The sequence below is a fragment of the Bactrocera oleae genome, chromosome 6 (genome assembly GCF_042242935.1).
Source record: "Bactrocera oleae isolate idBacOlea1 chromosome 6, idBacOlea1, whole genome shotgun sequence".
NCBI classification, from domain to species: Eukaryota; Metazoa; Arthropoda; class Insecta; order Diptera; family Tephritidae; genus Bactrocera; species Bactrocera oleae.
The window spans coordinates 46,418,190-46,446,173 of NC_091540.1; the positions used below are offsets into that span (position 1 = coordinate 46,418,190).

At 32.3% G+C, this 27,984-nt stretch overlaps 8 protein-coding genes across 13 annotated transcripts; 5 read left to right on the top strand and 3 right to left on the bottom strand.

Moving 5' to 3' along the window:
- Positions 1 to 536: 536 nt before the first annotated feature.
- On the bottom strand, positions 537 to 12,942 carry Claspin (claspin). Of its 2 annotated transcripts, none has more exons than XM_036372226.2 (10): positions 12,869 to 12,942; positions 3,554 to 3,676; positions 3,410 to 3,480; positions 3,199 to 3,357; positions 2,631 to 3,137; positions 2,328 to 2,559; positions 1,517 to 2,262; positions 1,163 to 1,418; positions 778 to 1,104; positions 537 to 719 (listed from the first exon to the last, which is right to left on the bottom strand). In XM_036372226.2, exons 2-10 carry the CDS (start codon positions 3,614 to 3,616, stop codon positions 609 to 611), a joined length of 2,472 nt encoding a protein of 823 aa, XP_036228119.2. In that variant the 5' UTR covers positions 3,617 to 3,676; positions 12,869 to 12,942; the 3' UTR covers positions 537 to 608. The 2 variants fall into 2 exon arrangements, with proteins under 2 accessions (XP_036228119.2, XP_014094403.2); XM_014238928.3 differs by lacking the exon at positions 12,869 to 12,942 and adding an exon at positions 3,910 to 4,094.
- vilya lies at positions 5,599 to 8,605 on the top strand. The gene is made up of 4 exons (XM_014239795.3): positions 5,599 to 6,046; positions 6,272 to 6,423; positions 8,142 to 8,370; positions 8,438 to 8,605. The coding sequence occupies exons 1-3, from the start codon at positions 5,669 to 5,671 to the stop codon at positions 8,305 to 8,307; spliced, it is 696 nt and encodes a 231-aa protein (XP_014095270.3). The 5' UTR covers positions 5,599 to 5,668; the 3' UTR covers positions 8,308 to 8,370; positions 8,438 to 8,605.
- LOC106620825 (uncharacterized) lies at positions 8,697 to 11,607 on the top strand. Its single transcript, XM_070111385.1, has 5 exons — positions 8,697 to 9,111; positions 9,866 to 9,941; positions 10,067 to 10,414; positions 10,621 to 10,875; positions 10,941 to 11,607. Exons 2-5 carry the CDS (start codon positions 9,919 to 9,921, stop codon positions 11,206 to 11,208), a joined length of 894 nt encoding a protein of 297 aa, XP_069967486.1. The 5' UTR covers positions 8,697 to 9,111; positions 9,866 to 9,918; the 3' UTR covers positions 11,209 to 11,607.
- An 869-nt stretch (positions 12,943 to 13,811) lies between the features above and the next one.
- Positions 13,812 to 18,268, top strand: Ctr9 (RNA polymerase-associated protein Ctr9). Its single transcript, XM_014240001.3, has 9 exons — positions 13,812 to 13,965; positions 14,033 to 14,131; positions 14,251 to 15,183; positions 15,241 to 15,875; positions 15,932 to 16,142; positions 16,204 to 16,542; positions 16,912 to 17,030; positions 17,102 to 17,439; positions 17,517 to 18,268. The coding sequence occupies exons 1-9, from the start codon at positions 13,924 to 13,926 to the stop codon at positions 18,155 to 18,157; spliced, it is 3,357 nt and encodes a 1,118-aa protein (XP_014095476.1). The 5' UTR covers positions 13,812 to 13,923; the 3' UTR covers positions 18,158 to 18,268.
- Positions 18,269 to 18,335: 67 nt separating this feature from the next.
- Positions 18,336 to 19,600, bottom strand: sturkopf (lipid droplet associated hydrolase sturkopf). Of its 2 annotated transcripts, XM_070111656.1 has the most exons (3): positions 19,477 to 19,600; positions 19,199 to 19,401; positions 18,336 to 19,133 (listed from the first exon to the last, which is right to left on the bottom strand). In XM_070111656.1, the coding sequence occupies exons 2-3, from the start codon at positions 19,395 to 19,397 to the stop codon at positions 18,400 to 18,402; spliced, it is 933 nt and encodes a 310-aa protein (XP_069967757.1). In that variant the 5' UTR covers positions 19,398 to 19,401; positions 19,477 to 19,600; the 3' UTR covers positions 18,336 to 18,399. The 2 variants fall into 2 exon arrangements, with proteins under 2 accessions (XP_069967757.1, XP_014095501.1); XM_014240026.3 differs by lacking the exon at positions 19,477 to 19,600 and having other exon boundaries at positions 19,199 to 19,446.
- Positions 19,601 to 20,184: 584 nt separating this feature from the next.
- nSMase (neutral sphingomyelinase) lies at positions 20,185 to 25,377 on the top strand. 4 transcript variants are annotated; one of them, XM_070111654.1, is made up of 5 exons: positions 20,185 to 20,219; positions 23,657 to 23,836; positions 23,902 to 24,085; positions 24,167 to 24,324; positions 24,498 to 25,377. In XM_070111654.1, the coding sequence occupies exons 1-5, from the start codon at positions 20,200 to 20,202 to the stop codon at positions 25,189 to 25,191; spliced, it is 1,236 nt and encodes a 411-aa protein (XP_069967755.1). In that variant the 5' UTR covers positions 20,185 to 20,199; the 3' UTR covers positions 25,192 to 25,377. The 4 variants fall into 4 exon arrangements, with proteins under 4 accessions (XP_069967755.1, XP_014096081.1, XP_069967756.1 ...); XM_014240606.3 differs by lacking the exon at positions 20,185 to 20,219 and adding an exon at positions 22,797 to 22,943; XM_070111655.1 differs by lacking the exon at positions 20,185 to 20,219 and adding an exon at positions 22,797 to 22,943 and having other exon boundaries at positions 23,902 to 24,061.
- LOC106621253 (tubulin alpha-4 chain) lies at positions 20,867 to 22,545 on the top strand. Its single transcript, XM_014240014.3, has 2 exons — positions 20,867 to 20,992; positions 21,056 to 22,545. The coding sequence occupies exons 1-2, from the start codon at positions 20,990 to 20,992 to the stop codon at positions 22,439 to 22,441; spliced, it is 1,389 nt and encodes a 462-aa protein (XP_014095489.1). The 5' UTR covers positions 20,867 to 20,989; the 3' UTR covers positions 22,442 to 22,545.
- A 383-nt stretch (positions 25,378 to 25,760) lies between the features above and the next one.
- Positions 25,761 to 27,481, bottom strand: Acat2 (Acetyl-CoA acetyltransferase 2). Its single transcript, XM_014240616.3, has 6 exons — positions 27,323 to 27,481; positions 27,140 to 27,261; positions 26,971 to 27,083; positions 26,482 to 26,911; positions 26,237 to 26,422; positions 25,761 to 26,177 (listed from the first exon to the last, which is right to left on the bottom strand). The coding sequence occupies exons 1-6, from the start codon at positions 27,372 to 27,374 to the stop codon at positions 25,896 to 25,898; spliced, it is 1,185 nt and encodes a 394-aa protein (XP_014096091.1). The 5' UTR covers positions 27,375 to 27,481; the 3' UTR covers positions 25,761 to 25,895.
- Positions 27,482 to 27,984: the final 503 nt, after the last annotated feature.

The following is a 27,984-nucleotide window of genomic DNA, read 5'->3' on the forward strand; positions in this document are numbered from 1 at the left end:
GTGGAACTTTAACTAAAGGCTATGGCAAATAAAACATTTGACGCTGAAGGTAAGTGACCAAGAATGCTTTGTCCGCATATTTCACATAATTTGTTTATTTTTGAAAATTCGCTTTATATTGCTCTTCATATTATAAACTACAATGTCAAATTAATACAAGCGGACGAACGTTTACTGGTCATTGTTTAGTTCTGAACGAAATCGATAAAATCAGCACTGGAAGCTTCTAAGTCCTATAACTACTTATATATGCATTCTACTTAGTGATCACAGTCACAGTAAAAGCAAAGCGATTTAGTGGACATGACTTTATGCTGTTTTTTAGGACGCTCTGAATATAACTTCATTTAAAAAACCTTTGAGGGCCTATTGTCAGCACTCACTTTCTTTTCAGTGTAAAAGACAGATTGAAAGTGTGTACACTTCATTAGTAATGTATTCACATTGTTACGGCACATAGTTGCCACACTTTTTGACATATAAAACCCTTACATTAAAACTACTTTACCAATTTATTAAATGTACTACTTAATGCCTATAGCTCATTATTGCATGTATTTCCTTAAATTAAGTTCAAGTATAAATAATTTCATGGACAAAAATATAATTTACAATAATTTATCTATTAAATATTCTCCCTTTTTTATTTCGTTTTTAGCCCTCTTTACAATTTTGGTATCAATACCTCCACTCGTTTCATCGGCCTTCCTTTTTAAAGTCTAAGATAAATATGAGATAAACGTTAGATATAATTATTAAAATTATGTGATATTATACCTCATGTTCTTCAAAAGTCAACGTAGTAAAAACAAATTTGTTAGAATTTATCGTCTTAACTCCAATTTTGTCTGGTGATGTGTTTACATCGATGCTACTGCTTTTAACCGAACAAATTGTTTTTGTTAAAACCTTTTTATTCCGTAGTAAAAATGAGCTTCGAGCTTTAGCGCTTTCAGATTTGATAAATTCTTTCGATATCAAAAATGGACTCTTCTCTTTTTCTTCAGACCCATCGACGATGGACTTCGACATATTTACCCTTGTAACATTTCTAATATCATTTATTTTGGGTGTAATAACGGAGGTGCTCGCTTCTAAGATATTCTAAAAAAAAACATTTTTTTTAGTAATATTTACACCAAACAGCATATGAATAGCATACTTCATTTAAAGAATGATTCTTTATTGCCTGTTCGCGTTCAAAACGTATTTTTCTCCATAAATGCTCGTTTTCATCATCACTGCCTTCTTCAGGTTTTGTTTCTGTGATATTATTTTGATTAATTTCAAGGTTGAACGAATTGTCAAAATTTTTCCACCGAAATTTACGCTGTCGTTGAGCAGCTTCGTCTTCATCTTCAAATAGAATTTCTTGCAATTTATGTACTTGCCGCAAATCCTCATCTAACATTTTACGCCTAGTCATTTATCAATAAAATTATATTAAATACAACTCTACAAATTAAATTCCTACTACATGAATTTTAGAAATTCAATACTTATAAACAATACTCACGCGTGTATTTTTCCCAGTTCATCTCTTATTTCCTCTTTATCGAATACATCTTCGTCACCTAATTCATTCTCGTATTGATCCAAATTTTTTTCGTCTTCATCTGCACTGCCCCATTCGGAGTCAGATAGTTCTGCCTCCCTTTCGAAAAAGGTTTCAGCTTTCTTTAAGTAGTCTTGCTTGGTCAATTCCACCGTTATTTCATTTTCTTCCGAGTCATAATCAATATAAGTAGCAGGTTCGTCATCAATTGATAAATTATTTTCGCTTGTGACTACATTTGTGTCAGGCTCGTCGGACTCATCAGCTTCATCGTCCGAAAACCCCAATTTCATTTTCGATTTTTTTATTTTTTTTGTTAACTTTTTAGTTCGTATGTTTTCACCACTTGAACGTGAAGAATTTTCTCCACTTGATGATAGGATTTCATTGTAGATAGTTAGATTTTGTGCATTGGTCGGTTGCGTTTCAAAAGTACCAGAACATAAATTTATTAATTGATCTGCTTCCTCATCTGGATTACATATCTGTGTTGCGGGTACTTGACTAATGGCTGATGGATTAAAATGTTGCGATTCATTGGAATCATCAGAGTAAAGTTCTAATCGCAAGGTGCCGTTTGACGGTTTAGAATCCCAGCTAGATGTTTGGTTTCTCTCAACTGGAACATCTTTATCATCATCCTCAGAATACTCTTCATTTACAGATTCTCCGTCGGTCTCAGATTCAGAGTTGTCAGAGCTACCCAGCTAGAACGAATTTAGGCAATTATATATACATATACCATATACTTTGCACACAAACACATTCTTACCGATAGTTTATCCTCGCACTCTATAGAATCTTCCAAGTATTTAGGGTCATCAATAGCATTCTTCATACTATTTTCCTCCATTTGTTTTTTCATTAGTTCTTGTCTACGCTTTTCCACGATGATGGACTTCAGGTTGTCTTTCAATTTTAAAAATGATTCTCCAGGTTTTTTATTCGAATAAGTTTCAACTTCATCATTTAGAGCATTTGTTTTACATTTCGGCCTGTTTATCCTACAAAGATATTTTTATATTAAATATATGGTTAAATATATTAAATGCACTTTTGCGAATAAACCACTCACCCAATAGTTTCATTAGTTTTAGGTTTATGACAGGTGTTCGTTTTCATAAGTCTTTCCAGCAAACTATTAGCTCTGCTAATTGTTTTAGGGGTATCATTTTCGATCGATATCAAATCGAATGTTATATCCTGCTTTCCTTTTAATGTGGGACTAGCCTTTAATAGTTGAGAAACATTTGAGTTTGATTTCAATGGAAATTCTGACCTTTCTTTGGGCAGCAAAGTTTGATTTATGATATTTTTTAAATTTAATTCCTTAGCTATATCATTCAGATTCAATTTTGGAAGCTCTACAATTTCCGTAATTACAACATTCGAAACATTTTCATTTGTTCCGTGGAGTTTTTGTGGAATAGTATTGGCTTCAGCCCGGCTTTCTTGCTTATTGGATACAACTACTCTAATAGAAACTGTTTCACCACATTCACCGCCTTTTTGTGTTGATCCATCCGTGCTATCATCTTTGAAAAATTCAGATGCTTCTTTGGCTCTATCTTCCATTAATTTTCTATATATCCACAATCAAAAAACGTTCAAAATAACTTTTTTTTCTAATATAAATGACTTACGAATAAATTTCTAATTCTTCTTTGGACATTTTTAAATTTTTTGCTCTCCCAAATGCTTCCGAAAACCCGTTCTCTTTGGTGGGTTCACATGGTTTGATAATAGTACGCCGACTAAGAAATTCCTTCAACGTATATTTCTTTGGCTTGTGGTACGGAATGCTATACAATTATATGTAAAAAAATATGGTAAATAAAATCTGTCTGCTCTTACCTAAACTGAGCTTCTCTTTGTAAACGCTGTTGTTGACTTTGTATGGCTTGCTTATCAGTTGGTTTCGATAGCTATAAAATTAAATTTTCCATGTTAATAAAGATGTAAATAAATATTGGGTCTTACTTTATATTTATCATCCACCTTTTCAGCCTGTTCTGGATGGGCAATATTATCTTCTTCCACTTTGTACGTTCCATCACCCATTTCAAAAATTTTATTTTGGTCCACATTAGTTTCATTGCTAGGATCAACACCGTCTATCTCCTACAAATTGAGAGAAATAATTACATTAACTTCTCTTAGTTAATTTGTTTAATAATGACGTCATTATATGAAAATATATCGTAAAAACTCCTAAGGATAACATTTTCTACAAAATGCTCTTAAATGTATGTCTTTTCTATAGTTAGATATGTTTTTGATATATGATATATGTACATATGTATATATTTTTATTTTCTTTTATATAGATGGATTGTTCAAAACTTTTGTGTTACCTTAAAATTACTTGAGCATGCAATGTTACTATCACTGCTTTCGTCAACCAGAGTTTTCTCCATTTTATTGACAAATTCCCCTTATAATTCCTGATTTATTGTCAAACTTTCTTATTTAAAACTCTCAAACACATTGATATGTTTACTAATATTTTCCGCACAATCAGCAAATTTCCCGCCTTATTTCTCATAACAGCTTACCGATAAAAAGTAATAATCGATAACCATGTTTTAATAAACACATTAAGGTGGTTCATTATTTTATAATTTGTAACATTCATTGCAGCCTTTCATATTTGGTATAAATGCTAAATAACATTTGGTACATGTTGTTCTGGTGATGGAAATATGGAATTGAGTTTTCAACATATTTAAAATAAATTTACTATATTATTTTATTACAATTGCACAATTAGTATGTCGAAATTATTCATAGTTTTTATCACAGCTTTAGTATTTTTTAAGATGTGAAAATAAAACCAAACGGATGGTCACACGGTCACTTTTAAAACAAAGTTAATCACTATATTTTTAGCTTTAATTAAATCGCGTAATTTCCTGCACGTTTCAATGGTCCAATTTAGCAGATCTGAAAAACCAATCTCCTTAATGTGCAAAGGAACACTAGTACTACGTATCATTGCATATGTAAATATCTGTCCTCCTATTCATTTATATATCTTTAACCATATATCTATCTTTAACTGTAGCTCTCTCGTGAAGAAAACTATTATTATCAGTGTAAATTATTTTAATAATAAGCTTTAAGGGCTGTTTGCTCAATATGCACTTAACTAGAACGTTATCGGCAACATGTTGAAAAATGGTATTCTCAATATCTGGTTAGCAACCATCTGTCAGTTAAGTTCTGGTAATCTTTACCGAAAGAAGGAGTCTTGAATATCAACATATGATAAACATTTTTTTGAAACTGCAAGGAATTTCAAAATGAAAATTAATGCCAAATTGCAGCGAGCTGTTACGAAAGAAAACACAAAGCGCGCCACCCAAGCACGAGCGGCACGGTCTCTTCGTCTATATCGGTTTGGGCGGCAGTCTTCGTCTGAACATGCATATACATGGCTCATGGCGTTTTCACAGTTTTGCGAGTTCACAGTTTTGCAGTTCAATGTTTTTTGAACTGAACAAGTTAAGCTACCAGTTGTTAAGGCCAATATTAACCAGACATTGAGGAAACAGCCCTAAATGTATAAAATTTAATATTTGAAAGTTTTACTAATAAATTTGTTAAAACTAACAAAAGCTATAATTACATAAAAATCTTAATATTAAAAATAAAATTGCATTTATTGCTTATGAAATTAATATGTAAATTCAGTTAATATTTCAGAAGATGAGTGTTGTCCAACATTTTGCTTTGCTTTGCTTTGCTTCTAAAACTTTTTATTAGTATGTACTCATACAAAAACAAACATCGAACCAATCAATGAAAGCAAATGTCTGACGCAAAGCAAAGCAAAAGTCCTATGCGAATTTTCCATGCCCTTCCGTACTTGCCAGCTTTGCTTTCTAGCGTTTCTCTCTAAGAAAAATGATAAAAATAAAAAAAAGATGAGAGTTGCCAAGCATACATTTTGCTTCGCATCATACTCATACAAAGAATAAGTCGATCTTTTCTTAAGTCTATGATGTTTACCTTGTGTAAAATGAGCTTAATCAATGTTAACGGATATCAAACATACACAAACAGTTATAGTAACCAGTTATATCTTTAAATTTGAACATCGAAATAAAAACTATGGAAAGAGAATCATTCGATGATCTTAATGCAAATTCCAAATTAAAATTGCCAAAAGATGTGGGTTTATATTGGATACACTGCAACCGTTGCTTTGAAATTTATATACGTAAGCGAAGGAGAATATTCTTGCTGTCTTGTAATCATATGATTTGCGAAAAATGTGCAACAACACTCGCCACTAATCACATAAATGTAACCAGTGAAGTAAATTGTCCAATTTGTAAGAACATACAGCGGTATCGAGTATTATGCAACGTTATGCCGGCTCATGCTAAGGAGCTTTTAAATCCTGAACCATGGCGGGAACCAAATGAACGCATCTTGAATTTTCAGACAAGGCACCGAGAAAGTTTTAAAAAGGAAATGTTTCGTATGGTATGTCACCAAATAATTACTGTTCCTCTGTTTCTTATTGCAACTCAATTTAAAATAGATGTAGTTTACTATCTTGTTAACATAATAGTGTTTAAAACACTTGCTGAACTTTCATGAAATGTTCTTAGTTCTTGTTGATTGTATTCATGTCAAAATACAGTTATATATTTTTTGTGACGAAATATTATTTGTGGAGAATGATAAAGATATTTATTTAATTTTCAGCGATCGGAAATGGAAAAAGTTAAAAAAAAGTGTATAGCTTTGGAGATTAATTCAAAGCAGAAATACGAAAGATACGAGCAGTTGCGATATGAGCGTAAACGATTGGAAAGGGAGGTACTTAAAATAAAGAAACTTGAATTGCAGCCTAAAAGGTTTGTACCTATAAACAATACAGTAATGCCAACTAGCAAGCAAGGGTAGGGTCATAATTAGAATGGTCAATTTTTTAATTTAAAAATGGTAGAACTCGAAGTAAGCAAACGCGAAAAAATGTAAATTTTAAAACAATTTGGGTTTATAAATTTTTCAATTTGGTATTTACATTTAAAAATTAAAAATAGTCTTTTAATCCGATTTTGGACTTACAGTTTTTACTTTTACAACATGTTGCTGCAGAATATAATAGTTTTGTTCACCTAAAGGTCGTTTGTATCATCTAAAACTTAACTACAACAGTTCAAGCCCCTAGATACCGAATATGTGGACCCCAGTTACAACAGCGAACATTTTATCGATAATAGAAAGATTTTCGAACTTCTGGTTTGCTTTATACCTTATATATCGGCCAATATCTGAGCTATTTACATAGAATACAGGTTGGAATTAAATTGGTCTAAACCACATATACCTAATATAAAGAATTTCGATCCTCCGGTTAACGTTTTCCACATCAAATCAATATAGGTATTACATTTAGCCTCTTCGGTTGAATTTATATCACATATTTCTCATTTAAGGATGTTTTAAATATAATTTTCGTTGACTCGATTAAAATATATTAATAAAACTAAAAGCTAAGCTCATGTACTCAGCTTTAATATAAGTTAATGAGATATTAAATTTGATTGTTATTCGTTAACGATTTCGTCGAATAATGAATATTAAATTCTTTCGCAACATTTTTTGAAATAAAATTTTGCCAACACCTATAAGTATTACGCCGACTTTGATCCTTGCAAGTTGCAAGAGTATAAAATGTTCGGTTACACCCGAACTTAGCTTACTGATTTTTAATTATGATTTTACAAAATTAACACTTAAATTAGATTTTACAATTACATGTTAATTCAATTATACTCGTATATGCAAAAGCTTCAATGTATTTGTTCCACTTATTAATTGAGATGTGCATTTGATTTAAAGTCGAACGGACAGGTAAAATTTTCATCACTTTGTTTCTAACTCAACAAATTCGCCTTTATTAAAGTAATATAGACAAAAAAAGCGCAAATTTTTATTGTTTTGATGATTTATTGTGACAAACAGTATACTAGGTGTGTTCAAAACATAACGGAAATTTTTGTTTTTGAAAAACATATTTATTTATTTGTCTACATCAATGTTGTCGCCTTCGAAATAGTACCTATTCGATATTATGCACAGGCATGTCATGCTTGTAAAACAACGGCCCTTCAAGGTCCTCTTTATTTTTGAAAATATGAAAAAGTGCCACGTTGCCATGTCTGGCGAATATGGAGGCTTAGGCATTGTTAAAGTATTCTTTTAACAAATGAGAATCGCCAAAATTTGATCGTACTTCAGGGCATGTATTTCAACATAATAAAAAAAATTTTGGCAATTTGACTTTCTAAACCCACGAAATTTTAATTTTAAATATTCCGTCATTTATTGCACACACCTTGTATACTGAAATATAATGCACACTCACACCATTGCAATCGAGGTCGCGTTTGCTGCTTAAATCTTTTGTGTATGAGAATAATTTTCAAGTATATTTTTTATTATTTTATAAAATATATGATTTTTAAAAATAATAAAAATAATTGAAATTCGTAATTTCTGAACATCTTTTAGAATTAAAGGTAAACGTTGATTTGATGCAGCTTTTATTTCTTACTTTTAATTTCAGTAAATATTTTCAAAGAACAGATGGAAATATTTCTACCAAAGGTATGTTCAATCTTAATACCTTTACTGGAGTTAAACGAGAAAACCATAATATGCACTCCCGTATAAGTGGGCATAATTTATCACACACAGCTCTAAATAATTCATTTTCATTAAACCTATTTTAAAAAAAAATTGCAATGGAATGTAATTAAAAGTATGGAATAATAAGACTCACTTTTAAGGTGCAGGTAATATTTTTTACATTGAAGTTTAAATAATATTAATTGAACTAAATCAATGATTTTTGGTTTTTAGCTAATAAGTAGCAAACCTATTTCTAAAGAGAACCGAAGAGGAGAGCATTATTGGACTTTTTACAACGAAGGGCTAATTTAAAATTACAATCAAAAAATTTAAGTTGTTAGTAAAATAACGTTTTGGGACCGTAGGAGATATAAATGTAAAATAAAGATTTTATAGCGATGTATTGTTCGTTTCTTATGATGAAGTTAAACAAAGCGCAACAAATAACCGGTTACTTTTAGCAATATTAAGTTTAGGCATGGAGCTTGGGATTACTAAGCTTGGCGTACAAAACTGGTTTTAAATGCATATTATGTTTAAAGCTAAAAGCGCCGAGTTTTTGCTTGATGATATTAGAGTTGACGCTAAACGCGTAGGTTCTTATAACCTGGCAATAATAAAAAGCTTTCTGCTGTAGAAACAAGAAAATGGAGAATAGTTAGTTTGTTGATACATATATGGTACAGCGGACAAAGTAGACATAAGATTTGCGAAAATATTTTCTGCTTCTTTTAGGAGTGTATTAAATATATAAAATATAATTATATAAGTTTTAAATAGACTGAAATCCTAGATGTAAGATTTTCAAATAGAGATTTCAATATTTAACTTTGATGCTGAGTTGAAATCTGTGAGTGTTTTCTTTAGTTTACAAGTGTTTGTTGGTGCTATTTTAAATGTATTACGTAAGTATACCATATAAAAAGGAACTATTCATATATTTTGTATATACCACATGCAAATATGCGAAAACTCGTAGGTGGAGGCGTATAGGCGAAAGATTTATTTTCCGCATATTTTTAGACATTTTATATTTATTTGGCATAAAGTTTTCAAAGAATCTGTGTAAGTTTGGAAGTGTATATTCATATATCAATATGTATGTATGTATGAACACATGTTAAACAACTATTTTATGCGTATTTCCATACTTATGTATATGTATATATATATATAGATTGGTGGGCTGATAATGCATTTGCTTTGCTCACATTTATATTGCATTACTAATACTCTATTTGTATACTGTTAGTATTTTTTAACAAACATATTTTTTTAATATACATATATACAATATAAATTATTAAAAATTAAAATTTATTATATGAGATGCAATCCACTTGCAACTGCCTCTGTATTTGTAAATATATAACCGCAGTTATTAAATCACATACATACAGATAAACGTATAAAATAATGTTGGACTGCTTCCTCATGCATTTATTTTTTACTATTTTCATACATACGTATTACTACATATATTATATTTTTAAGTTTTACAAATGTAACATATGTGTAGTTTTTGAAGTTATTTTTTGGTTTGACACCTGCTTCTTTAATTACTTCTTTAAGATTAAGTGCTATCATTGCTAATTTATAAACTCTTATTATATATCTTTATATGTGTGTTACACATATAAATAAAAAATGTCATTCCAGGTCCTTACTACATTCATGCGGTACAACTAAAATAAACAAAACACACAGACATAATGCACGAGAGACGCGTTGAGAAGTAAGTGCAACATTTAATTTTTAGTTTCTCCAATTGAATATACATATATACATAAATATAGGTAAACTGTAAATCTTGTGCTAGATAAAAAAGTTAAATCAACTAAATTCTTTTTTCTCCTTTAGAATTAAAGGCGGCCATTATGTTGCAACACACAGTCAACCCGTAGGATACCCTGCGTATACTCATTCTAATCGAGCTTACTCTACTGATGGTGAAGAATCACATAATGCAGCATCGGCGGCGGGATATACAGTTACACAGGAGTATCCATATAGCTCGGCGCGCAAAATAAATTTATATCAAAACCAGCAAAGTCCAGCAGAGGAGAGTAGTGTAATTTATAATCAAAAATGGTCAAATGGATCACCGCAAGCCCGCACATTTTCAACTCTTACTTATGACCAAGGTGGTGATGTAAGCAGTGAAATTTATGTGACTAGTGCTGCTTATAAAGAACCTTCAGAAATAAGGTGAATATTAAAAAAGTATAAATATCATATATTTGCCTAAAAAATTATTCTGTAGAATATACTATATAAATACAATCTCTCTTAAACAAAATAATCTGCACATATATGAACTTTATTTATGAAATATGACTTTAGAAATATATCATTTGATATCTTTTAAGTTTTTGTTTCTTTGCTAATTGGTTTCCTTTTTATTCCATCAACAGTCGATATAGCCATCGGCCACAATCACGTGGGGCATCACATAGTGTTTACTCGATGGCAAGCACAGCAAAGACGGGGCAAAGTGCTCGGTCAACAACGAAAAGAGGCGTAAAAATAGACGCGATGTCTGCGCCAAACCCATTTTGCCCTAATATAAAAGGAGTTTGCTGTCTTATGTTGCTTTTGAATCTTGGTTTAATTCTCGTAACCTTGGGTTTTGTGATTGTTGTCCAATTTTATGATCCTCTATATGTGTGGTATGCATTTCTTAGTTTCATACATTTCCCTTTTTTTTTTTAATATCTCAATTTATCGTTTTAAGGATACTTGGGATTATATTTTTAATTTTTGGATTCCTCACTCTCATTGGGTGCATGATATATTGCGTGCATGTTTGCAGAGACGCCAAAACACCTTCTCAAGTGCGTAATGAAAATCTTTACTGGACGAGACATTGGCAAAATAACATCGGTTACATACCTACCAAAGAGATTTCTTATAAAGGGAACAAATATGACGGTTATTCAGACCATTATTCGATAAGCAAAGTTAGTGGAAAATACTCAGACCGCGGTAGCAATCATTATTAGAAATACCCGCCTATTATAAAGGTGTTCATGACGACGAAACTAATATTAATATTTTATTAATTTAAACAGTTGTGAATTATTAAAATATACACCCATAGTTATAGTTGAAAGTAAAATGCACTTTAAAGTTACTAGGATACAATTTTAAAGAAATACTGTTAATGCTATCATTTCCAATATTAAAGGGGGTCTAATTTTTTTTTTAACTATGTGTCAATGAATTATATTTAAACCATACTCAAATGTATTAAAACTGGGCCAACTCATGTCATTAGTTGGACTTAACGTTGTTGTACTTACAGTTAATAAGTTTTTACGTCTACATATGTATTTTATCTATATACTTTATTTAAAAATATACAAAATATACAACACTTATTAACACAGCACGATATATAAGCACTTGTTATAAATGTTAGGGTCGTTATGATTGATGTTAAGTAGCTGGGCAATGAAATTTGTTAAATTAAAGGAATTCAAAAGGCTTCGTATAGGGTGAAAATGTAAGGCTTTTCAAAACTACCTTTTCATAATTAGTAAGATAAGCGTGATCATACATCTAATAAAGTTTTATTAGTCGTATAAGCCTTACCTCGGTAAACTAAAACTACATATATAGACTGGTTTCTTTAACTCAAATTAACATAGTTTACCCATTTTTTTACTTTAAAATTTTATAATGGTAAGTTTTAAATGCTATTTCTGACGTCCATATAGACCACAAAAAATGTCAAATTTCAATTTCACACTGACTGACATACATCCTTATTATTATTGTTCCTGATTTTCTTGTGATGCATTAATTAAAATGAAGATAAGTATTTTGTCATAATAACAATGGCGTTTTTATTGTTGTTATATATTGTTGTTTATATTCGTGTGTCAAATGCGCTGGGATTTAGAATAGCATCCCCTGATTTGGTTAAAATGAGTATATACGGATGGAGTGGGTTCTCCAGATTAAGAAATTGTATACATTTAGTTGCCGCTGACTTATGGTTTAAATAATAAATAATTTGTCTAATGATTTGAAGTGCATTTTGTATAAGCCAAAGAGCTGCTTATTTTGCAGAACATTTGTGTACCGATGTGTATCCCATCCAAAACGTAGGAAGAAGTCTACTATTTTAAAAACAATTCAACGAGTTATTGTGAGCAAAACTATTATATCGCTGAGTTGGAGAATTTAAAAAGAAGAACTTGCTTACTATTTTTTGTGTGATGTTAAATCATAGCTTTAAAAGTAATTTGTTTCTAATGCCCTTTAACTTAGTCAAACAGCATTATAATAAATTTTTATTTAAAATGTGTGTGTAATCGAATACAGATTCCCTAAGCGATGAAAGTTAGCGTTAAGTTTTATTTACTATAAACTACAAGCTTTACCGGCGACTTCGCTCGCATTGAATCCCTTAAATAAATATCAACGATCATTAATAAAGACAAATAACTAAACACATAGTATGTATACGAATATTATACTGTACATTACAAAAAACCATATCTGACAAAATTAATTTTTTTCCACAATCCTTAAAAACTATATACATATGTATTTCGTTTAATAATAGGATACTTATGTCCTTTCTGATACCATGTGTAAAATGCTTCATGATGATCGGTTAAGGGTTTTGTCATGAAGCGTAACAAAAAAACTTACATTCACATTTATAATATTAATATCGATTATAATTAATTAAAAGTGTTAAGTTTATAAATTCAGAAAAAAGGAGAATTTGTATTTTCATATGTCATTTGAGCACAAAACTGATTTAAATTATACAAAACAAAACTTGGTAGCCTTGAAGATAGCGATTATACCACTTTCAACTCTTAACACATTGGCTGCCAAACGGTTTTGACGAAATCCCTACCGGGTGCCGGTATCCTCTTTATCATAAAACCTGCAGAAATCATCATAGTGCCTTGAAAATAAATTTTCAACATTATCAAATTCATGTCGCGTCACACAGAAAATTATGTCAAACGTGAACCCCTTTATTATATGAGGTTTTTTGACCGATTTGATTTAAAATATTTATTTGTTTATTTTATATTATATTATATTACAAAAAATTTGATCTGTACTTAGGCTATGTACCAAACGGTAACGGGGGGAAAATTCCTTATGGTGTAAACAAAATTATATATTCGTAAAATAAATTAAATGAAAAGCAAATACGTTGCTTGCTAATAAATATATTAATAAAACTAGAAAAATTGCAATAATTTGAAACTTTTTTATTAAATGAGATTTGTATATGTATATACATACTCATATCTTATTATATTCATAAATATATTTACATTAAGATATGTTTATCAACTACAAAAATATTATTTTTACTTAATTATCATATTAATTTTAGTTTGCAATATTTCCACTAAATAATAAAAATTCAAGAGTCGAGAGCTTTTCTCATTTAGAGTAGATACATGTTATGTATGCAGCGGTTCGTTTAAATCCGTTCATTCCAGAATGAATATTCAAGAGCTGGGTAAAATTCCGACAATCGGATTCATTACGAAAATTGTCAAAATTTCACATTCTTCTGTCAGATTTTTCTTTTTTCTATCGTTTAGCACACAGTCTTAGCTTAAGTAGATAAGTCGATCATTTGTATAGTCGATATATTGCTCTCAACGTTAACCAGCATTGGCGAAATAATTTAGTTTGTTGTTTTGGCTGCTGCGTTTTCGAGATTATTAGAAACCATGTCAGCGCCTATTGAAATTCCATTGCGGGATACTGACGAGGTAATATAACATAATGCATTTTATAGTTTTGTAGATATGAAATTTTTGTTTTTCCTAATACTATCAGGTTATTGAGGTTCATCCAGATCAGTTGCCGGAATGTCAAGAAGTACTAGCTATTTTACGCCAAGAGCGTTCCCAGTTAAATACCTGGGTGAACGTGGCGGTAAGTTTTTATATATGAATTATTCTATAAATGTATATACATACATACATATTTATAGAAGATTGATTTAATGTGTGCAAATCATAGCGATATATCCTATAATCATCATATATTTCTAGTTGGCGTACTACAAGGAGAAAAAAACCGCGGACTTTATAAGGCTCTTGGAAACGGCTAGAACCGAAGGGAATACCGATTATCGTGACATGGAGAAAGATCAAATGCGTGCATATGACATGTTGGCTGCACATTACGTACAGGAAGCAAATCGGGAAAAATCGAAAGAGAAAAAGCGAGAGTTATTTATGAAAGCCACAAACTTGTATACAACCGCTGATAAAATTATAATGTACGATCAAAATCACTTGTTGGGTAGAGCTTATTTCTGCTTGTTAGAAGGTGATAAAATGGAACAAGCAGACGCTCAATTTAATTTCGTTCTCAATCAATCGCCGGCAAATATTCCATCGCTTTTGGGCAAAGCATGTATCGCCTTCAATAAAAAGGATTATAGAGGAGCTTTGGCTTTTTATAAAAAAGCTTTACGTACAAATCCGAATTGTCCAGCAAACGTTCGTATGGGCATGGGTCATTGTTTCCTTAAAATGAACAATCAAGAAAAAGCTAAACAGGCATTTGAAAGAGCACTAGAACTCGATTCTAATTGCGTTGGTGCTCTTATTGGATTGGCAATATTAAAACTTAATTTACATGAACCGGACTCTAACAAATTAGGTGTTCAAATGCTATCCCGAGCTTATACTATTGATTCTACCAGCCCGATGGTATTGAATCATCTAGCAAATCACTTTTTCTTCAAAAAGGACTACCAAAAAGTTCAACATTTGGCATTGCATGCTTTTCATAACACCGAAAATGAAGCGATGCGAGCCGAGAGTTGCTACCAGTTGGCACGTAGTTTTCATGCCCAGTGTGATTATGATCAAGCATTTCAGTACTACTATCAATCAACGCAAATCGCACCTGCTAATTTTGTGTTACCTCATTATGGTCTCGGACAGATGTATATATATCGCGGTGATACTGAAAATGTAAGAAATACTCTATTACCAACAAATAAAGTATGATTAAAATTATTTATTTTTTAGGCTGCTCAATGTTTTGAAAAAGTGTTGAAAATTCAACCAGGAAACTACGAGACAATGAAGATTTTGGGCTCTCTTTATGCAAACTCAAACTCACAAGCAAAACGTGACATGGCAAAGTCACATTTAAAGAAGGTTACAGAACAGTTTCCTGATGACGTAGAAGCTTGGATAGAACTAGCCCAAATATTAGAACAAAATGATCTTCAAGCTTCTCTAAACGCCTACGCTACAGCATCGAATATTCTAACTGAAAAGGTTAAAGTTGAATTACCGGCTGAAATATTAAATAATGTCGCTGCTCTACATTATCGAATTGGTAATTTAGCTATAGCTAAACATAAGTTAAACGAAGCAATACAAAGAGCTAAAGTGGAAGCAGATAGCTCGAGTGCAGATAAACAATATTACGATTCCATATCAGTGACAATGACCTATAATTTGGCTCGTCTCAATGAAGCTATGTGCAGCTTTGATATAGCCGATAAATTGTTCAAAGATATATTAAAAGAACATCCAAATTATATTGACTGCTACTTACGATTGGGATGTATGGCTCGTGACAAAGGTCTTATTTTCGTAGCATCTGATTTCTTTAAGGACGCATTAAATATCAATAACGATAATCCAGATGCAAGGTAATTGGGTTAACATGGATATATATTTGATGATAATTATCATAAATGCTCTTCAGATCTTTGTTAGGAAATTTACATTTGGCCAAAATGCAATTTGCTTTGGGTCAAAAAAACTTCGAAACAATCTTGAAAAATCCTACAACTGCTACGGATGCATACTCGTTGATTGCATTAGGAAATTTTTCATTGCAAACACTTCATCAGCCGATCAGAGATAAGGACAAGGAACGAAAACATCAAGAAAAAGCTTTATCTATATATAAACAGGTATCATATCTTCATACATATATCAATCTGTTTAGATCAGTTATAAGTTTTAAAATGATAGGTTTTGCGCAATGATCCTCGCAATATTTGGGCTTCTAATGGCATCGGCGCTGTATTGGCGCATAAAGGCTGTGTTATAGAAGCACGAGATATATTCGCACAAGTGCGAGAGGCAACGGCTGACTTTTCAGATGTTTGGCTAAATATTGCTCATATATATGTAGAGCAGAAGCAATACATCAGTGCAATACAAATGTACGAGAACTGTATGAAAAAATTCTACAAACATCATAATGTCGAAGTGATGCAGTATTTGGCACGTGCATATCTGCGTGCAGGTAAACTTAAAGAAGCGAAAACTGTCCTGCTAAAAGCGAGAAGGGTTGCGCCACAGGATACGGTAAGACTATAAAATAGGGTTAGTTGTACCATTAGTACAATGGGTGATTTAGCCATGTCCGTCTGTCTGTATATACGCGAACTACGTTGTTGTAGCGGATCTACGAACCCGGATTTTTTCCGTCCATGAACTGTCAACTCGGCAAAATTCTGCCGCTACAACAACAACAATCAATCAAGATAAAGATATAATATTTTTTATCATTTTGTGCTATAAGAAAAGCATCTGTGAAGAGTATTATAGATACCCTTATAATCAGCCGAATAACTTCCTAATGCAGAGATACTTTCGAGTGGATATTTCTCAAAATAAATATCCTAATACAAAAACTTTTTATTATTATTTAATTTCTTAAACTCGAAATTACAGGTATTACTTTTCAACATTGCTGTGGTATTGCAACGTTTGGCTATGGCTATTCTTAAAGATGAAAAGTCAACTCTTGATGTAGTGTTACAAGCTGTTCATGAATTGGAATTAGCGCAAAGGTATTGTATAGCCTTCGATATCCGGTTGATGTGAAAAATTTGCTAATTAGAACATTTGTTTGCAATTCTAGATATTTTCAATACCTCTCAATTTGTGGTGATAAGACACGTTTCAATATTGAGATTGCTGGCATTGAGGCCAATCAATGTCAGGATCTCTTGTCTCAAGCCCAATATCATGTTTCCCGAGCTCGTCGTATCGATGAGGAAGAAAAGGCTTTGCGTCGGAAGCAGGAGGAAGAACGATTGGCCTTTAAGACGAAACAAGAAGAAGAACGTAAACGTCGAGAAGAAGAACAAAAGACGTCCCGAGAACAAATGCTTGTAAAACGCCAGGAATATGTTGAGAAAACAAAGGGTTTATTGATTATTTCGGAAAATCCGACTCAATCCAAAGAACGCAAGAAAGGTACAGTAAAATCTATATATCGAAAAATTTTGCGTATCCATTTAAATTTAATATATCATTTACATTTAACAATGGAGGTGGTCGTCCACGCAAAGATGGCTACGTTTCCGATTCTGGTAGTGATGTTGGAGAAGTTGATGGTGCTGAACGTTCTAAGAAGAAACCCAGAGAACGCAAAAAGGGTGCTGGTAGAAAGCGTAAATCGGCACAAGACAAATATGATAGTGACAGTGATGGCGAAATTCAACCTAGAGAAAAGAAACAAAAAAAGAAGAACGCTAAAGAAGTAAAGGAATCGAAAGAAAAGTTGTCAGCCAAGCAACGGCTTAAAATTGTTTCGAAAGCTACGATATCAACAAGTGAATCAGATAGCGATGCTGGTGGTCGCAAGCGAAAGCATGTTGCCGACAGAGATCAAAGTGACAGTGAGAGTGATGGTAGTGTTGAGTCCAAGCGCGTGCGCCGTATATCAAGATCTCCGTCAGAACAACGTTCTCATAGTGAAAGCCGTTCTCGTTCCGGTTCCCGATCGAGATCTAAATCACGTTCAGGTAGTGAATCTGACAGGCGCTCGCGTTCAAAGTCAAGCTCAAGATCTAGATCGCCTTCAAAGTCGAGATCTGCTTCGCGCTCACCTTCTTCTTCTCCCCAAAGTACAAAGAACAAGTCTTCAGTTAAGTCTCATTCACGTAGTCCATCGGTTTCAGAATCTGAATAAAATACTATTTTTTTTGTTTGTTTTAATATATGTAAGCCTGTATGTATTAATTCAACCAAAATACCACTAATAAAATATATACAACTCATCCTCAGCCTAAAATGTTGAAAACATTTGTTTTATCTAACCTATTTAATTATTGAACGGATTTTTTCCGATAATGATAGTTATCGTCATGTATATGGTATGTATGCCCAAATTTATTCTAATTATTTATTATGAGTTTTATGACAACGAAAAAGTTATGTAAAAATGTCGGAATGTTCTTTAATCATTTTACATACTATACGAGACATTGCCTTCGAGTTTCTTAATACAAATGCATGATCTATAGACTCTTTATCTAATTCAGCGTCAATTTTGGGATATTTTCTGCATATTTCGTTATAATACTCAACTGGTACCCAACCATCCGTCGTACCATAATACATCTTTAACAAAGGTAAATGTTTTTCCATCAAACTTTGATCTAAATCACGTACCCGAACCATTTCATCTTTTGCTAAAAATATTACTTTTTCCATCACAGCAGCCTTTGAGTATTCTAAAGCGGTTTCAATAAACGACTTCGGTATATTTAAGAACCAAAAATAGATTTGTACTCCACATATTTGAAGATATTTTGGTAACCGATTAAACAATGGAATGACAAATCCAAGAATTGTATATAGTGGAATCCCAATTTTGGTGAAATTCCAACCGTTCGTCGAGTCAAGCATACGCTCTATTGTTGGAAATAGAAGGTAACATTTTTTAATTAACTGCCGAATGTCCTGATATTCTAACAACTGTATCACCATCCATGCTCCAATTGAATGACCAATTAAATGAATTTTTGTATTGCGAGGCACAAAACGTTGAATAAATTCCTTTTTATGGTATAACTGTCCATCCAGATCAAATATTTTTTCATTACCCTTAAGGCAAGGAACTTCCGTTTTACGGTCCTTTGAAGGCTCTTCGTGTCCCAGGTGACCTTTACAAACAAAAAAAACAGCAATTGAAAAAAATCAATAAAAACTGGTTTATCTTAAATCTTACCAATTATCCAAACCGGAATTTTCTCTCCCAATTGCTCATACAACAACTGCAGGAATTCGGTATAAAAGCCAACTAAGCCGGGATTACCTGGAATACATATCACAATCTCGGGCACATCATCCAAAGGCTCTTCTATCCAACGTCCCCAAGTAATTACATGGGTGGGTCCACCAGAGATTGTTATAAAACTTTCCTTCATCTTCCTAAAAACAGTTATTAAATTGTTTAATAAGCGATATATAAAGTCTAAGCAAAACTTTATCGAATATCAAACATGCCTTTATCGATATACCGAAATTTTAATGAAAACTCTCTCCGACGTGGCGATATAAAAAATTATTTGGATATGTCTGGATTAAAAGAACTCACTCATTGCAAAAGTTTTCATATAGAATAAAAGTATTAACTATAATAAAAATATTTTCTTAAATAAGCTATGATTTTCGGATGATCTGATTAGAATTGGAAAAGAAAATATCAGAGATTATTATAAACATTTTCTTTTTTAATATAAGTTAATGAATCTGGTAGTTTACGCATTATTTAGATTATTTATATAATTATCTACATATGGTATAAAGCGGATATCCACTAATAATATTGGTTATGCATTTGAGCCGAGTTCACACAAGTGCATTTAATTAAAGCTTTTATAAAAATTAGTACGTTTTACTAAACTTTTGAGTTTTTAAAGTAAGCAACATGTTCTTGAATTTTTTTATATATCCACATATAAATGAAAGCATTAATGAAAGTCAATTAAAAATAGGGTACATGTATAGTGTAGGTCCCCCAACTAAGGAGGCCTCAAAAATGAAATTCGAAATAAAAAATAGTTTTGTTTTGACTCGAATATGACAAATCCGTGAGCGGAAAGTGAATATTTTCAACATTTATAGAAAAAAACTTTTACATATGCATTGAAAATAAAAAATTGTGATACGTTAATATTAATTCTTTTATTTTTTCCGCTGCTGAAAGGAGTTCGGTGCAAAAGAACTATGGTGTTGGACCGCCCAGGGTAATTTTTTTGAAGCGCGGCCGAAGGATAGGAGTTTGACGATCTCCGATATTCGTCCATACCATCAGATCGCGTCGCAAAAGAAATTGTGACTGTAACATTTCCTCAGTTTTTTTTTTTTCATAAGACTCGCTGAACTGTTAAATACAGCTAAGTGATCTGAACTCTGCACAATTTTGCCGCTACAACAACAACAAAGTGATTTGAAAAATATGTGCAAAGTGCGTTAAATATTTTTGTAAATATATACATAAATTATTGAAAAGCTTTGCCCTCACGGATATGTAATGTTCGCGTCAAAATAAGACGATTTAAAAAGAAAATCATTTTTGAAGCCTCCTTAGTTGGGGGACCTAAACTATACATTTACGAAAAATAGACACATATCATTTAAAATATTATATATATTATTTAATACAATATTATTATATAGTTAAAAATTATGTCGATACTAATTGTTTAATTAATTTAAAATGGCGCGAAAAAAAAAAAGATTTGAAAAGTACTCAGAGCGAATTTCCTTCTTTCTACACAATGCAGAGCTATGCTTGTTAAACTAAGCATAAGTATGTACGTGAATTAACTTAATGTGTTGGGCTTTAATCATCGATAATGGGATATTTCTTCATGGCTTTAACTGTGCCTTGACATTAAGGACATTTTCTATCCTAACGGCATCTACGATATTGGCATATAGCAATTATTTTATAATTTGCTTTGGGGTTGAAAGATTGGCGCCTTTTTAACTTTCACATATAAATTCCTTAAAAATGGTGAGATGGAGCAATAATTACTATTTTTTCAAGAGTATTTAATATTGATAAATTTTTTTTAAGCGTGAGGTTATATCAATACAAATTGGACAAGGTGGAATTCAAATCGGAAATGCTTGCTGGGAATTGTATCTTTTGGAGCACGGCATTGATGTTGACGGCTCTGTTAAAAGTAAAGCAGAAAATACGAATGGATCCAATAAATTATCACAAGATACTAAAAATGAAACCACGAATGACTCGAATACTTTTTTCGCAGAAACTGGTTTGGGTAAACATGTACCACGTACAGTTTTTGTTGATCTGGAGCCTACAGTTATAGATGATGTACGTACAGGTAACCTTAAGAGTTTGTATCATCCAGAACAATTGATATCTGGAAAAGAAGATGCAGCCAATAATTATGCTCGTGGCCATTACTCTATCGGAAAAGAAGCAATTGATAAAGTTATGAATCGCCTTCAAAAATTGTCGGAACAATGTGAAAGTCTTCAAGGTTTTTTAATATTTCACAGTCTTGGTGGTGGAACTGGATCGGGCTTTACTTCTTTACTTATGGAACGCTTAACTGCAGATTATAGTAAGAAATGTAAATTGGATTTTGCAGTGTACCCGTCACCAAGAGTTTCAACGTCAGTGGTTGAGCCATACAATGCAGTTCTCACTACACACGCTACTTTAGAAACCTCGGACTGCGTTTTTATAGTAGACAATGAAGCAATCTATGAAATATGTCAGAATAGTTTGAATATTGATCGTCCAAATTATCGGAGCCTAAATCGCCTTATTGCACAAATTGTTAGTTCAACTACAGCTTCTTTACGTTTCAGTGGTTCAATGAACGTCGATCTTAATGAATTTCAAACAAATTTAGTACCTTATCCTCGAATTCACTTCCCACTGGTTGCATATGCTCCATTGGTGTCTTCATCAAATGCATCGCATGAGCACAATACTATAATGGCACTGACAAACTCATGTTTCGAAGCTTCAAATATGATGGTAAAATGTGATCCTCGTGCTGGAAAATATATGGCTTGTTGTATGCTCTATCGTGGAGATGTTGTACCGAAAGATGTAAACGCTGCAGTATCGGCTATAAAATCCAAGCGACATATTCAATTCGTGGATTGGTGTCCAACAGGTTTCAAAATTGGAATTAATTATGAGAAGCCTGCATGCGTACCCGGAGGAGATTTGGCCCAGACTCTTCGTGCGGTTTGTATGCTATCAAATACAACCGCTATTGCTGTTGCGTTCAGTAACTTGGATTACAAGTTTGATTTAATGTTTAAGAAACGTGCATTTGTGCATTGGTATGTTGGCGAAGGCATGGAAGAAGGTGAGTTTACGGAAGCTCGTGAGGACTTGGCCACATTAGAGAGAGATTATGAAGAAGTTGGTACAGATGATCAAGAACAAAGTGTTAACGATGATTATGAACTTTAAATTGTTTTATTTCAAGGGGAAATACTTTGTTACTTATTTAAAAACAAAACAAAATGTAATTTAATTTTTTACGTGTACTAAATAAAGTCAATGAAACAATTTAATCTTTAAAATTACTATCGAAGCTTCAAATAATTGTTAAGTAGTTTTAGAGAAGTTGAAGTAGGAAATGCCTACACAAAACTATAATTCAATAAAATTTATACTTTATTTATTTTATTCTGTGGATGTTTACAGTGCATATGTACGTATATGTTTGGTTCTGGTGAATGGGCCATACTAATAAGCTTACCCCTGTAATATAAATTAATGCAACTAGAGCTGACAAATTCTTGATGACATTGTCGATCAATACAAAATTTTACTCTTCGACTATTGTGTTCCGACTGGTCCATTACTGTTATCACTAACATAAACATATATATATTTGTTACATATCTATATGCATATTTTTTTATATAAATATGTTGCTAAATTTAAGTATTTTAACACTAAATGTTTGGTATGTAATTTGGTAAATGTATAGATTAGGGCCCCCAACGAAGGAGCCCTCAAAAATTAATATGTTTTTAAATTGTCTTATTTTAACGCGAAGATTACAAATCCGTGAAGTGAAAGTGAATTTTTTCATTAATTTATGTATATACATACATAAATAAAAATATATTTCAAGTGTGTTAAACATATTTTTCAAGTAATTTATATGTAGTTGTAGCGGCAGAATGCTGCAGAATTCAGATCACTTAGCTCTAATTACAAGGTCAACAGTTAGAAATTTTCTTGTGATAAAAATACTGAAGAAATGTAAAAAGCCTATTACAACGAATAGAGATCGTCGAACCCCTTTCAGCACGTAAAAGAACTATGGATACACCGGTGTTGGACCGACCAGGGTTATTTTCTCTAAGCTTGGCCGAAGTCCGTCAGTACAGAAAGGAGTTTGACACAAATGAATTATGACATCCCGGTTTTGGACTAACCAGAGTTATTTTTTTGAAGCGCGGGCGAAGTGCGATGATAAAAAAAATATACAATTATTAAATAAATAAAATTAAAACAAATTTACTTTCCTCTAAAATCTAAAAAAAAAAAATTATAATATTAGCGGCCTTCTTCGTTGAAGGCCCTAAACTATACATTTACCTGTATTTTTATCGCAGTACAAACATGTTATCACCATGAAAAACTTAAAATCCTTTTTTAATGATATTCCAGGGGAATTCCTTTTCCTTTTATTTCAAAGGACCGTGAAGCACGAATAGCCGCAATCGGCTTAGAACTTAGTTCAGGCAAATATGATATAGTTTCTCTACAAGAAGTTTGGTCTCGTAAAGATTGCGAAACATTGAAAAACGCTACGGAGCTAGTATTACCATACGCTCACTATTTTTACAGGTAAAATTTCATAATGGAGTATGTAAAGAAGTTTTATATAATTTTAAAGCAAAATTTTCTTGCAGTGGTGTTATGGGTTCAGGTCTCCTGGTATTGTCTAAATACCCTATTTTAAGCTCTTTCTTTCATCCTTGGAGTGTTAATGGTTATTTTCATCGTATTCAGCATGCTGATTGGTTTGGGGGCAAAGGAGTTGGTTTATGTAGAATCCTCGTGGATAAGCATGTAATACATCTGTACAATACTCATGTAAATGTCATATATAGTCTAAGTCATATATTTATATACATATATATCGTTAAATGGGTTATTATATTTATTAAATTTTAGCTGCATGCGGAATATAATAACAACAATGATGATTACAAAACTCATCGAGTAATTCAGGCTTTTGATACAGCACAGTTTATACGTGCAACAAGAGGTGACTCTGTTTTACAAGTTCTTGCTGGAGACTTAAATGCTCAACCTCACGATTTAACATACAAGTAATTATATCCATTATGACTACATTTACTCAATTTGTGTACAATATTTTTTTTAATCATTTTAGAAATTTTTAATAAGTTATATTATATATTTTTATTTTCTTGTAAATCTTATATTATATATTTTCTAATCAAATTGCATTTACTAAAATATTGCATTTCATTTGTTTTAGGGTTCTTTTGTATACATCAAAAATGCAGGATTGTTGCAATTCTAAAAATATTGTAACAAATGAGTATCAAAGAAATTCGTATACTGCTTCTAATACTTCTAACAAAATGTCAGCTGGAGTTCATATTGATCATATTTTCGCAAGAAGTCCTGAAAATATTGCTCTTTCTATTATTGACTATGGGCTGCCATTGACTGAACCTGTACCTGGTCAAAATTTCAGCTATTCCGACCACGAAGCTGTATTAGCAAAGCTGCAATTAAGAGATGCTGAACATAATATTGGGGAGGGGGCATGTACTGTTGTTACTTCTATAAATAAAGAGCATCATATTAGCGAAGAAGCGTTTAAAACTGACGGATGTCTTATATCGAGACGTGTAGCTGTTTTGCATGAATCGATATCGTTATGTGAAACGTCACTAGACCAACTGAATACAGATCGCATATTTTACTACAGTGTCGCCGTTATTCTTGCGTTTATTTTAGTAGTTTTCTTAGAATATCCATCTCCTTTAGGATTTAGAACATTGTACATAATATTGAAACTCCTAATATCAGGTGGTTTATTATTTTGTATTTTCATGGGATCTGTGTGGAATTACATGGAATGGAATGGAGTACTATCTGGAAAAGTAGCCATGGAGTTAATGTTGCGGTCCATTGAAGTTTTTGAAAACGTACCAAAGAATTGAAACTAATGTGTTCGTAATCTATTGGTTGAAACTATATTTGAAAGACATATTCATTTATTCCAACTACATAAATAAGCTCAAAATGCATTTATTATTGAATTACTTATATTACTTTGGTTCTCATAACGTAAACGTATGTATATATATGTACCTAAGTACAATGAATAAAATAGATACTTAACTGTATATTCTACTATACTTAGTATATCTTGAAAAAGCAGAGGGCTTGCGTTTTTAGAATCTTGTTACTTATACTCGATAATTGTTTTTCGTTCGGTAAATATTAATTATAATTTAATCTATGTTTAAGCGGAACATACAATAAGCAACTGTGGATTAATCAAATACCGTTGGTGATAAACACCGAACAATAACAATTTAGTTACAAACATATCGTTATATATTCATGTGTACTCTATATGTACAAAACTGCAAGTTTTATAAGAAAGGCTCACCACAAACTTTCCCGATGTTTTTATTTCAAAGTTCATAATGTTATCATGTAACATTACGTAAATTACTCTCCCCTAACCAAAATGTGTATGCTGACTTAATGAATTCTAAAATAGTTATGCAAGCTTCATATATATGTGCATATATTTGCATTTCTAGTTCTAAATAACAATTGCTTTCGTTATAACAAATACTTTACATTTACATATGTATTATTGTCGTATCAATATAAATAATAATTATTCTCATTTTTAAACACGTTCAATAGCCATGGCGATACCCATCCCGCCTCCAATACACAATGATGCGACGCCTTTTCTGACATTCAACCTTTCCAGCGCATATAACAAAGTTACTAGAACTCTGCATCCAGATGCACCAATAGGGTGACCTAATGCAATGGCACCGCCATTGACATTTACCTTATCGGCGTTGATGTTTAGCTCCTTTAATACTGCAATAGATTGACCTGCGAATGCTTCATTTAATTCAAACAGATCCACTTCTTCCTTAGACCAACCAGCTTTTTGTAACTTTAGAATGAAATTTAATTTAGTGCTAATATAAGCTTAAGGTGTTAAAATTTACTTACAACCGCATTAACAGCAGTCACGGGTCCGATTCCCATGATTTTAGGTTCTACACCAGTCTGTGCCCAAGCCACAATTTTCGCCATGGGTTTAATGGATCTCTTCTTAACCTCTTCCCCTGATATTAACAACACCGCTGCAGCAGCGTCATTAATACCTGAAGCGTTTCCAGCTGTTACAGTTCCATTCTACATAAACAGTTACGTATGCATGAACAAAATGGGCACTTTTTATAATATTTTCTTACCTCAATAAAACATGGGTTTAGTTTTTTTAGTGTTTCAGTTGTTGTGCCTGCTTTAATGTACTCATCCTTTTCAAAAATTTGAGTACCCGCACGCGTTTTCAATTCGACTGCAACAATTTCCTTTTCGAAGAAGCCATTATTTTGTGCGTTCTCAGCCCGGTTTTGTGATAGAACCGCATACTCATCTTGTTCATCGCGATTAATATTGTATTGCTTTACTAGGTTTTCGGCAGTGACACCCATATGTATGTTATGCATAGCATCGGTGAGGCCATCATGAGTCATTGTATCCAACAATGTTCCAGGGCCCATTTTGATACCATTTCGTAAATGGATAACGTGTGGTGCCAAAGACATACTTTCTTGGCCTCCACAAATAACAATCTTAGAATCGCCACATCGTATGGATTGAAAACCTAAGGCAACACTTCTGAAAATAAAAGTATACTTCAAAAATTTACAAATACGAATGTTGCTTTTTGTACGCACTTCAAACCTGAACCACAAAGCATATTAATATTATAAACAGGCACACTTATAGGAAGTCCCGCTTGTAGGGTAGCCTGTCGGGATGGATTTTGACCTTGTCCAGCGGTAAGACTCTAGTAAATATGTTGTTTAAATGTACATGCAATTTTTATGTTCAAATATTGCTCACTTGTCCAATGATAACTTCGTCCACATCACCATTATTAACATTAGCTCTCTTTAACACTTCTTTAATAACTACACTTCCCAGTTCCGATGCTTTTAATTTAGAAAGTGATCCATTGAAGCAGCCTATAATTTTAATATATCAAATAACACATATAGAGGAAGATTCCTTCGAATATAGAATTACCAATTGCTGTACGCGCGGCGGATACAATATACACGTCTCCAGCGTTAACCATTTTTCGAACTTTTCATTCAAAACTATTAAAACACTGAATTTAGAAAGTGCCAACAAGTGGGAACAAGCTTAAGACGATTGGTTAATTCAAAGTACACTAAGTGGTGCTAGTGAAATATCGATAAATAAAACTATTTCAACAATCGATAACAAGTATATTTTATATCGAAATTCAGTTCTTTGATATTGTAACGGATTTCTCGATAAATCGTCTACCTGTAACTCACTCTTGAGTTCGATCACTGGATTGTTAAATAAAAGTCCCAATTTAATGGCTACACCCTTTTTTTTATTTCTAATTCCAACAACTTAACACTTATTACTCGTTATTCGAGCTTACAACTTCTTGCTTATGTCTCAATTGTTCTTATCACGACATCACTCTAACTAGAACTGTGTTTGCTGCACAATCCGGCAGCCCTTATATAGTAAATCTGTAACAAAACATTGCTTCTAGAATATTCTGGCAACTACGAATTCGCTAACTAGTTGCTTCTGGCAGTTTATCGTTGATTCGATTTTGTTCTATCATCCGTGTTCGTCACAACATTTGATATTAGAGGCAATTTATGAACTTCAGACGATTTTGCAACTCAGTACGGGACAGTCAC

Excerpts from the sequence above, each read along its gene's own strand:
- Claspin (XM_014238928.3), bottom strand. The coding sequence starts at position 3,972 with ATGGAGAAAACTCTGGTTGACGAAAGCAGTGATAGTAACATTGCATGC. Across the intron at positions 3,677-3,909 it reads CATGCTCAAGTAATTTTAAG|GAGATAGACGGTGTTGATCC; the intron begins GTAACACAAAAG and ends CTCAATTTGTAG. Across the intron at positions 3,358-3,409 it reads CAAAGAGAAGCTCAGTTTAG|CATTCCGTACCACAAGCCAA; the intron begins GTAAGAGCAGAC and ends ATAATTGTATAG.
- nSMase (XM_014240606.3), top strand. The coding sequence starts at position 22,906 with ATGTTGCTAAATTTAAGTATTTTAACACTAAATGTTTG. Across the intron at positions 23,837-23,901 it reads TACGCTCACTATTTTTACAG|TGGTGTTATGGGTTCAGGTC; the intron begins GTAAAATTTCAT and ends ATTTTCTTGCAG. Across the intron at positions 24,325-24,497 it reads CCTCACGATTTAACATACAA|GGTTCTTTTGTATACATCAA; the intron begins GTAATTATATCC and ends CATTTGTTTTAG.
- LOC106620825 (XM_070111385.1), top strand. The coding sequence starts at position 9,919 with ATGCACGAGAGACGCGTTGAGAA. Across the intron at positions 10,415-10,620 it reads AAAGAACCTTCAGAAATAAG|TCGATATAGCCATCGGCCAC; the intron begins GTGAATATTAAA and ends TTCCATCAACAG. Across the intron at positions 10,876-10,940 it reads TATGATCCTCTATATGTGTG|GATACTTGGGATTATATTTT; the intron begins GTATGCATTTCT and ends TATCGTTTTAAG.
- vilya (XM_014239795.3), top strand. The coding sequence starts at position 5,669 with ATGGAAAGAGAATCATTCGATGATCTTAATGCAAATTCCAAATTAAAA. Across the intron at positions 6,047-6,271 it reads AAAAGGAAATGTTTCGTATG|CGATCGGAAATGGAAAAAGT; the intron begins GTATGTCACCAA and ends TTTAATTTTCAG. Across the intron at positions 6,424-8,141 it reads CTTGAATTGCAGCCTAAAAG|TAAATATTTTCAAAGAACAG; the intron begins GTTTGTACCTAT and ends TTTTAATTTCAG.
- Acat2 (XM_014240616.3), bottom strand. The coding sequence starts at position 27,374 with ATGGTTAACGCTGGAGACGTGTATATTGTATCCGCCGCGCGTACAGCA. Across the intron at positions 27,262-27,322 it reads CGCCGCGCGTACAGCAATTG|GCTGCTTCAATGGATCACTT; the intron begins GTAATTCTATAT and ends TTAAAATTATAG. Across the intron at positions 26,912-26,970 it reads CTTTGTGGTTCAGGTTTGAA|AAGTGTTGCCTTAGGTTTTC; the intron begins GTGCGTACAAAA and ends TTTTATTTTCAG.
- Ctr9 (XM_014240001.3), top strand. The coding sequence starts at position 13,924 with ATGTCAGCGCCTATTGAAATTCCATTGCGGGATACTGACGAG. Across the intron at positions 13,966-14,032 it reads CATTGCGGGATACTGACGAG|GTTATTGAGGTTCATCCAGA; the intron begins GTAATATAACAT and ends TAATACTATCAG. Across the intron at positions 15,876-15,931 it reads AACGATAATCCAGATGCAAG|ATCTTTGTTAGGAAATTTAC; the intron begins GTAATTGGGTTA and ends AATGCTCTTCAG.
- sturkopf (XM_070111656.1), bottom strand. The coding sequence starts at position 19,397 with ATGAAGGAAAGTTTTATAACAATCTCTGGTGGACCCACCCATGTAATT. Across the intron at positions 19,134-19,198 it reads AATTCCGGTTTGGATAATTG|GTCACCTGGGACACGAAGAG; the intron begins GTAAGATTTAAG and ends TTGTTTGTAAAG.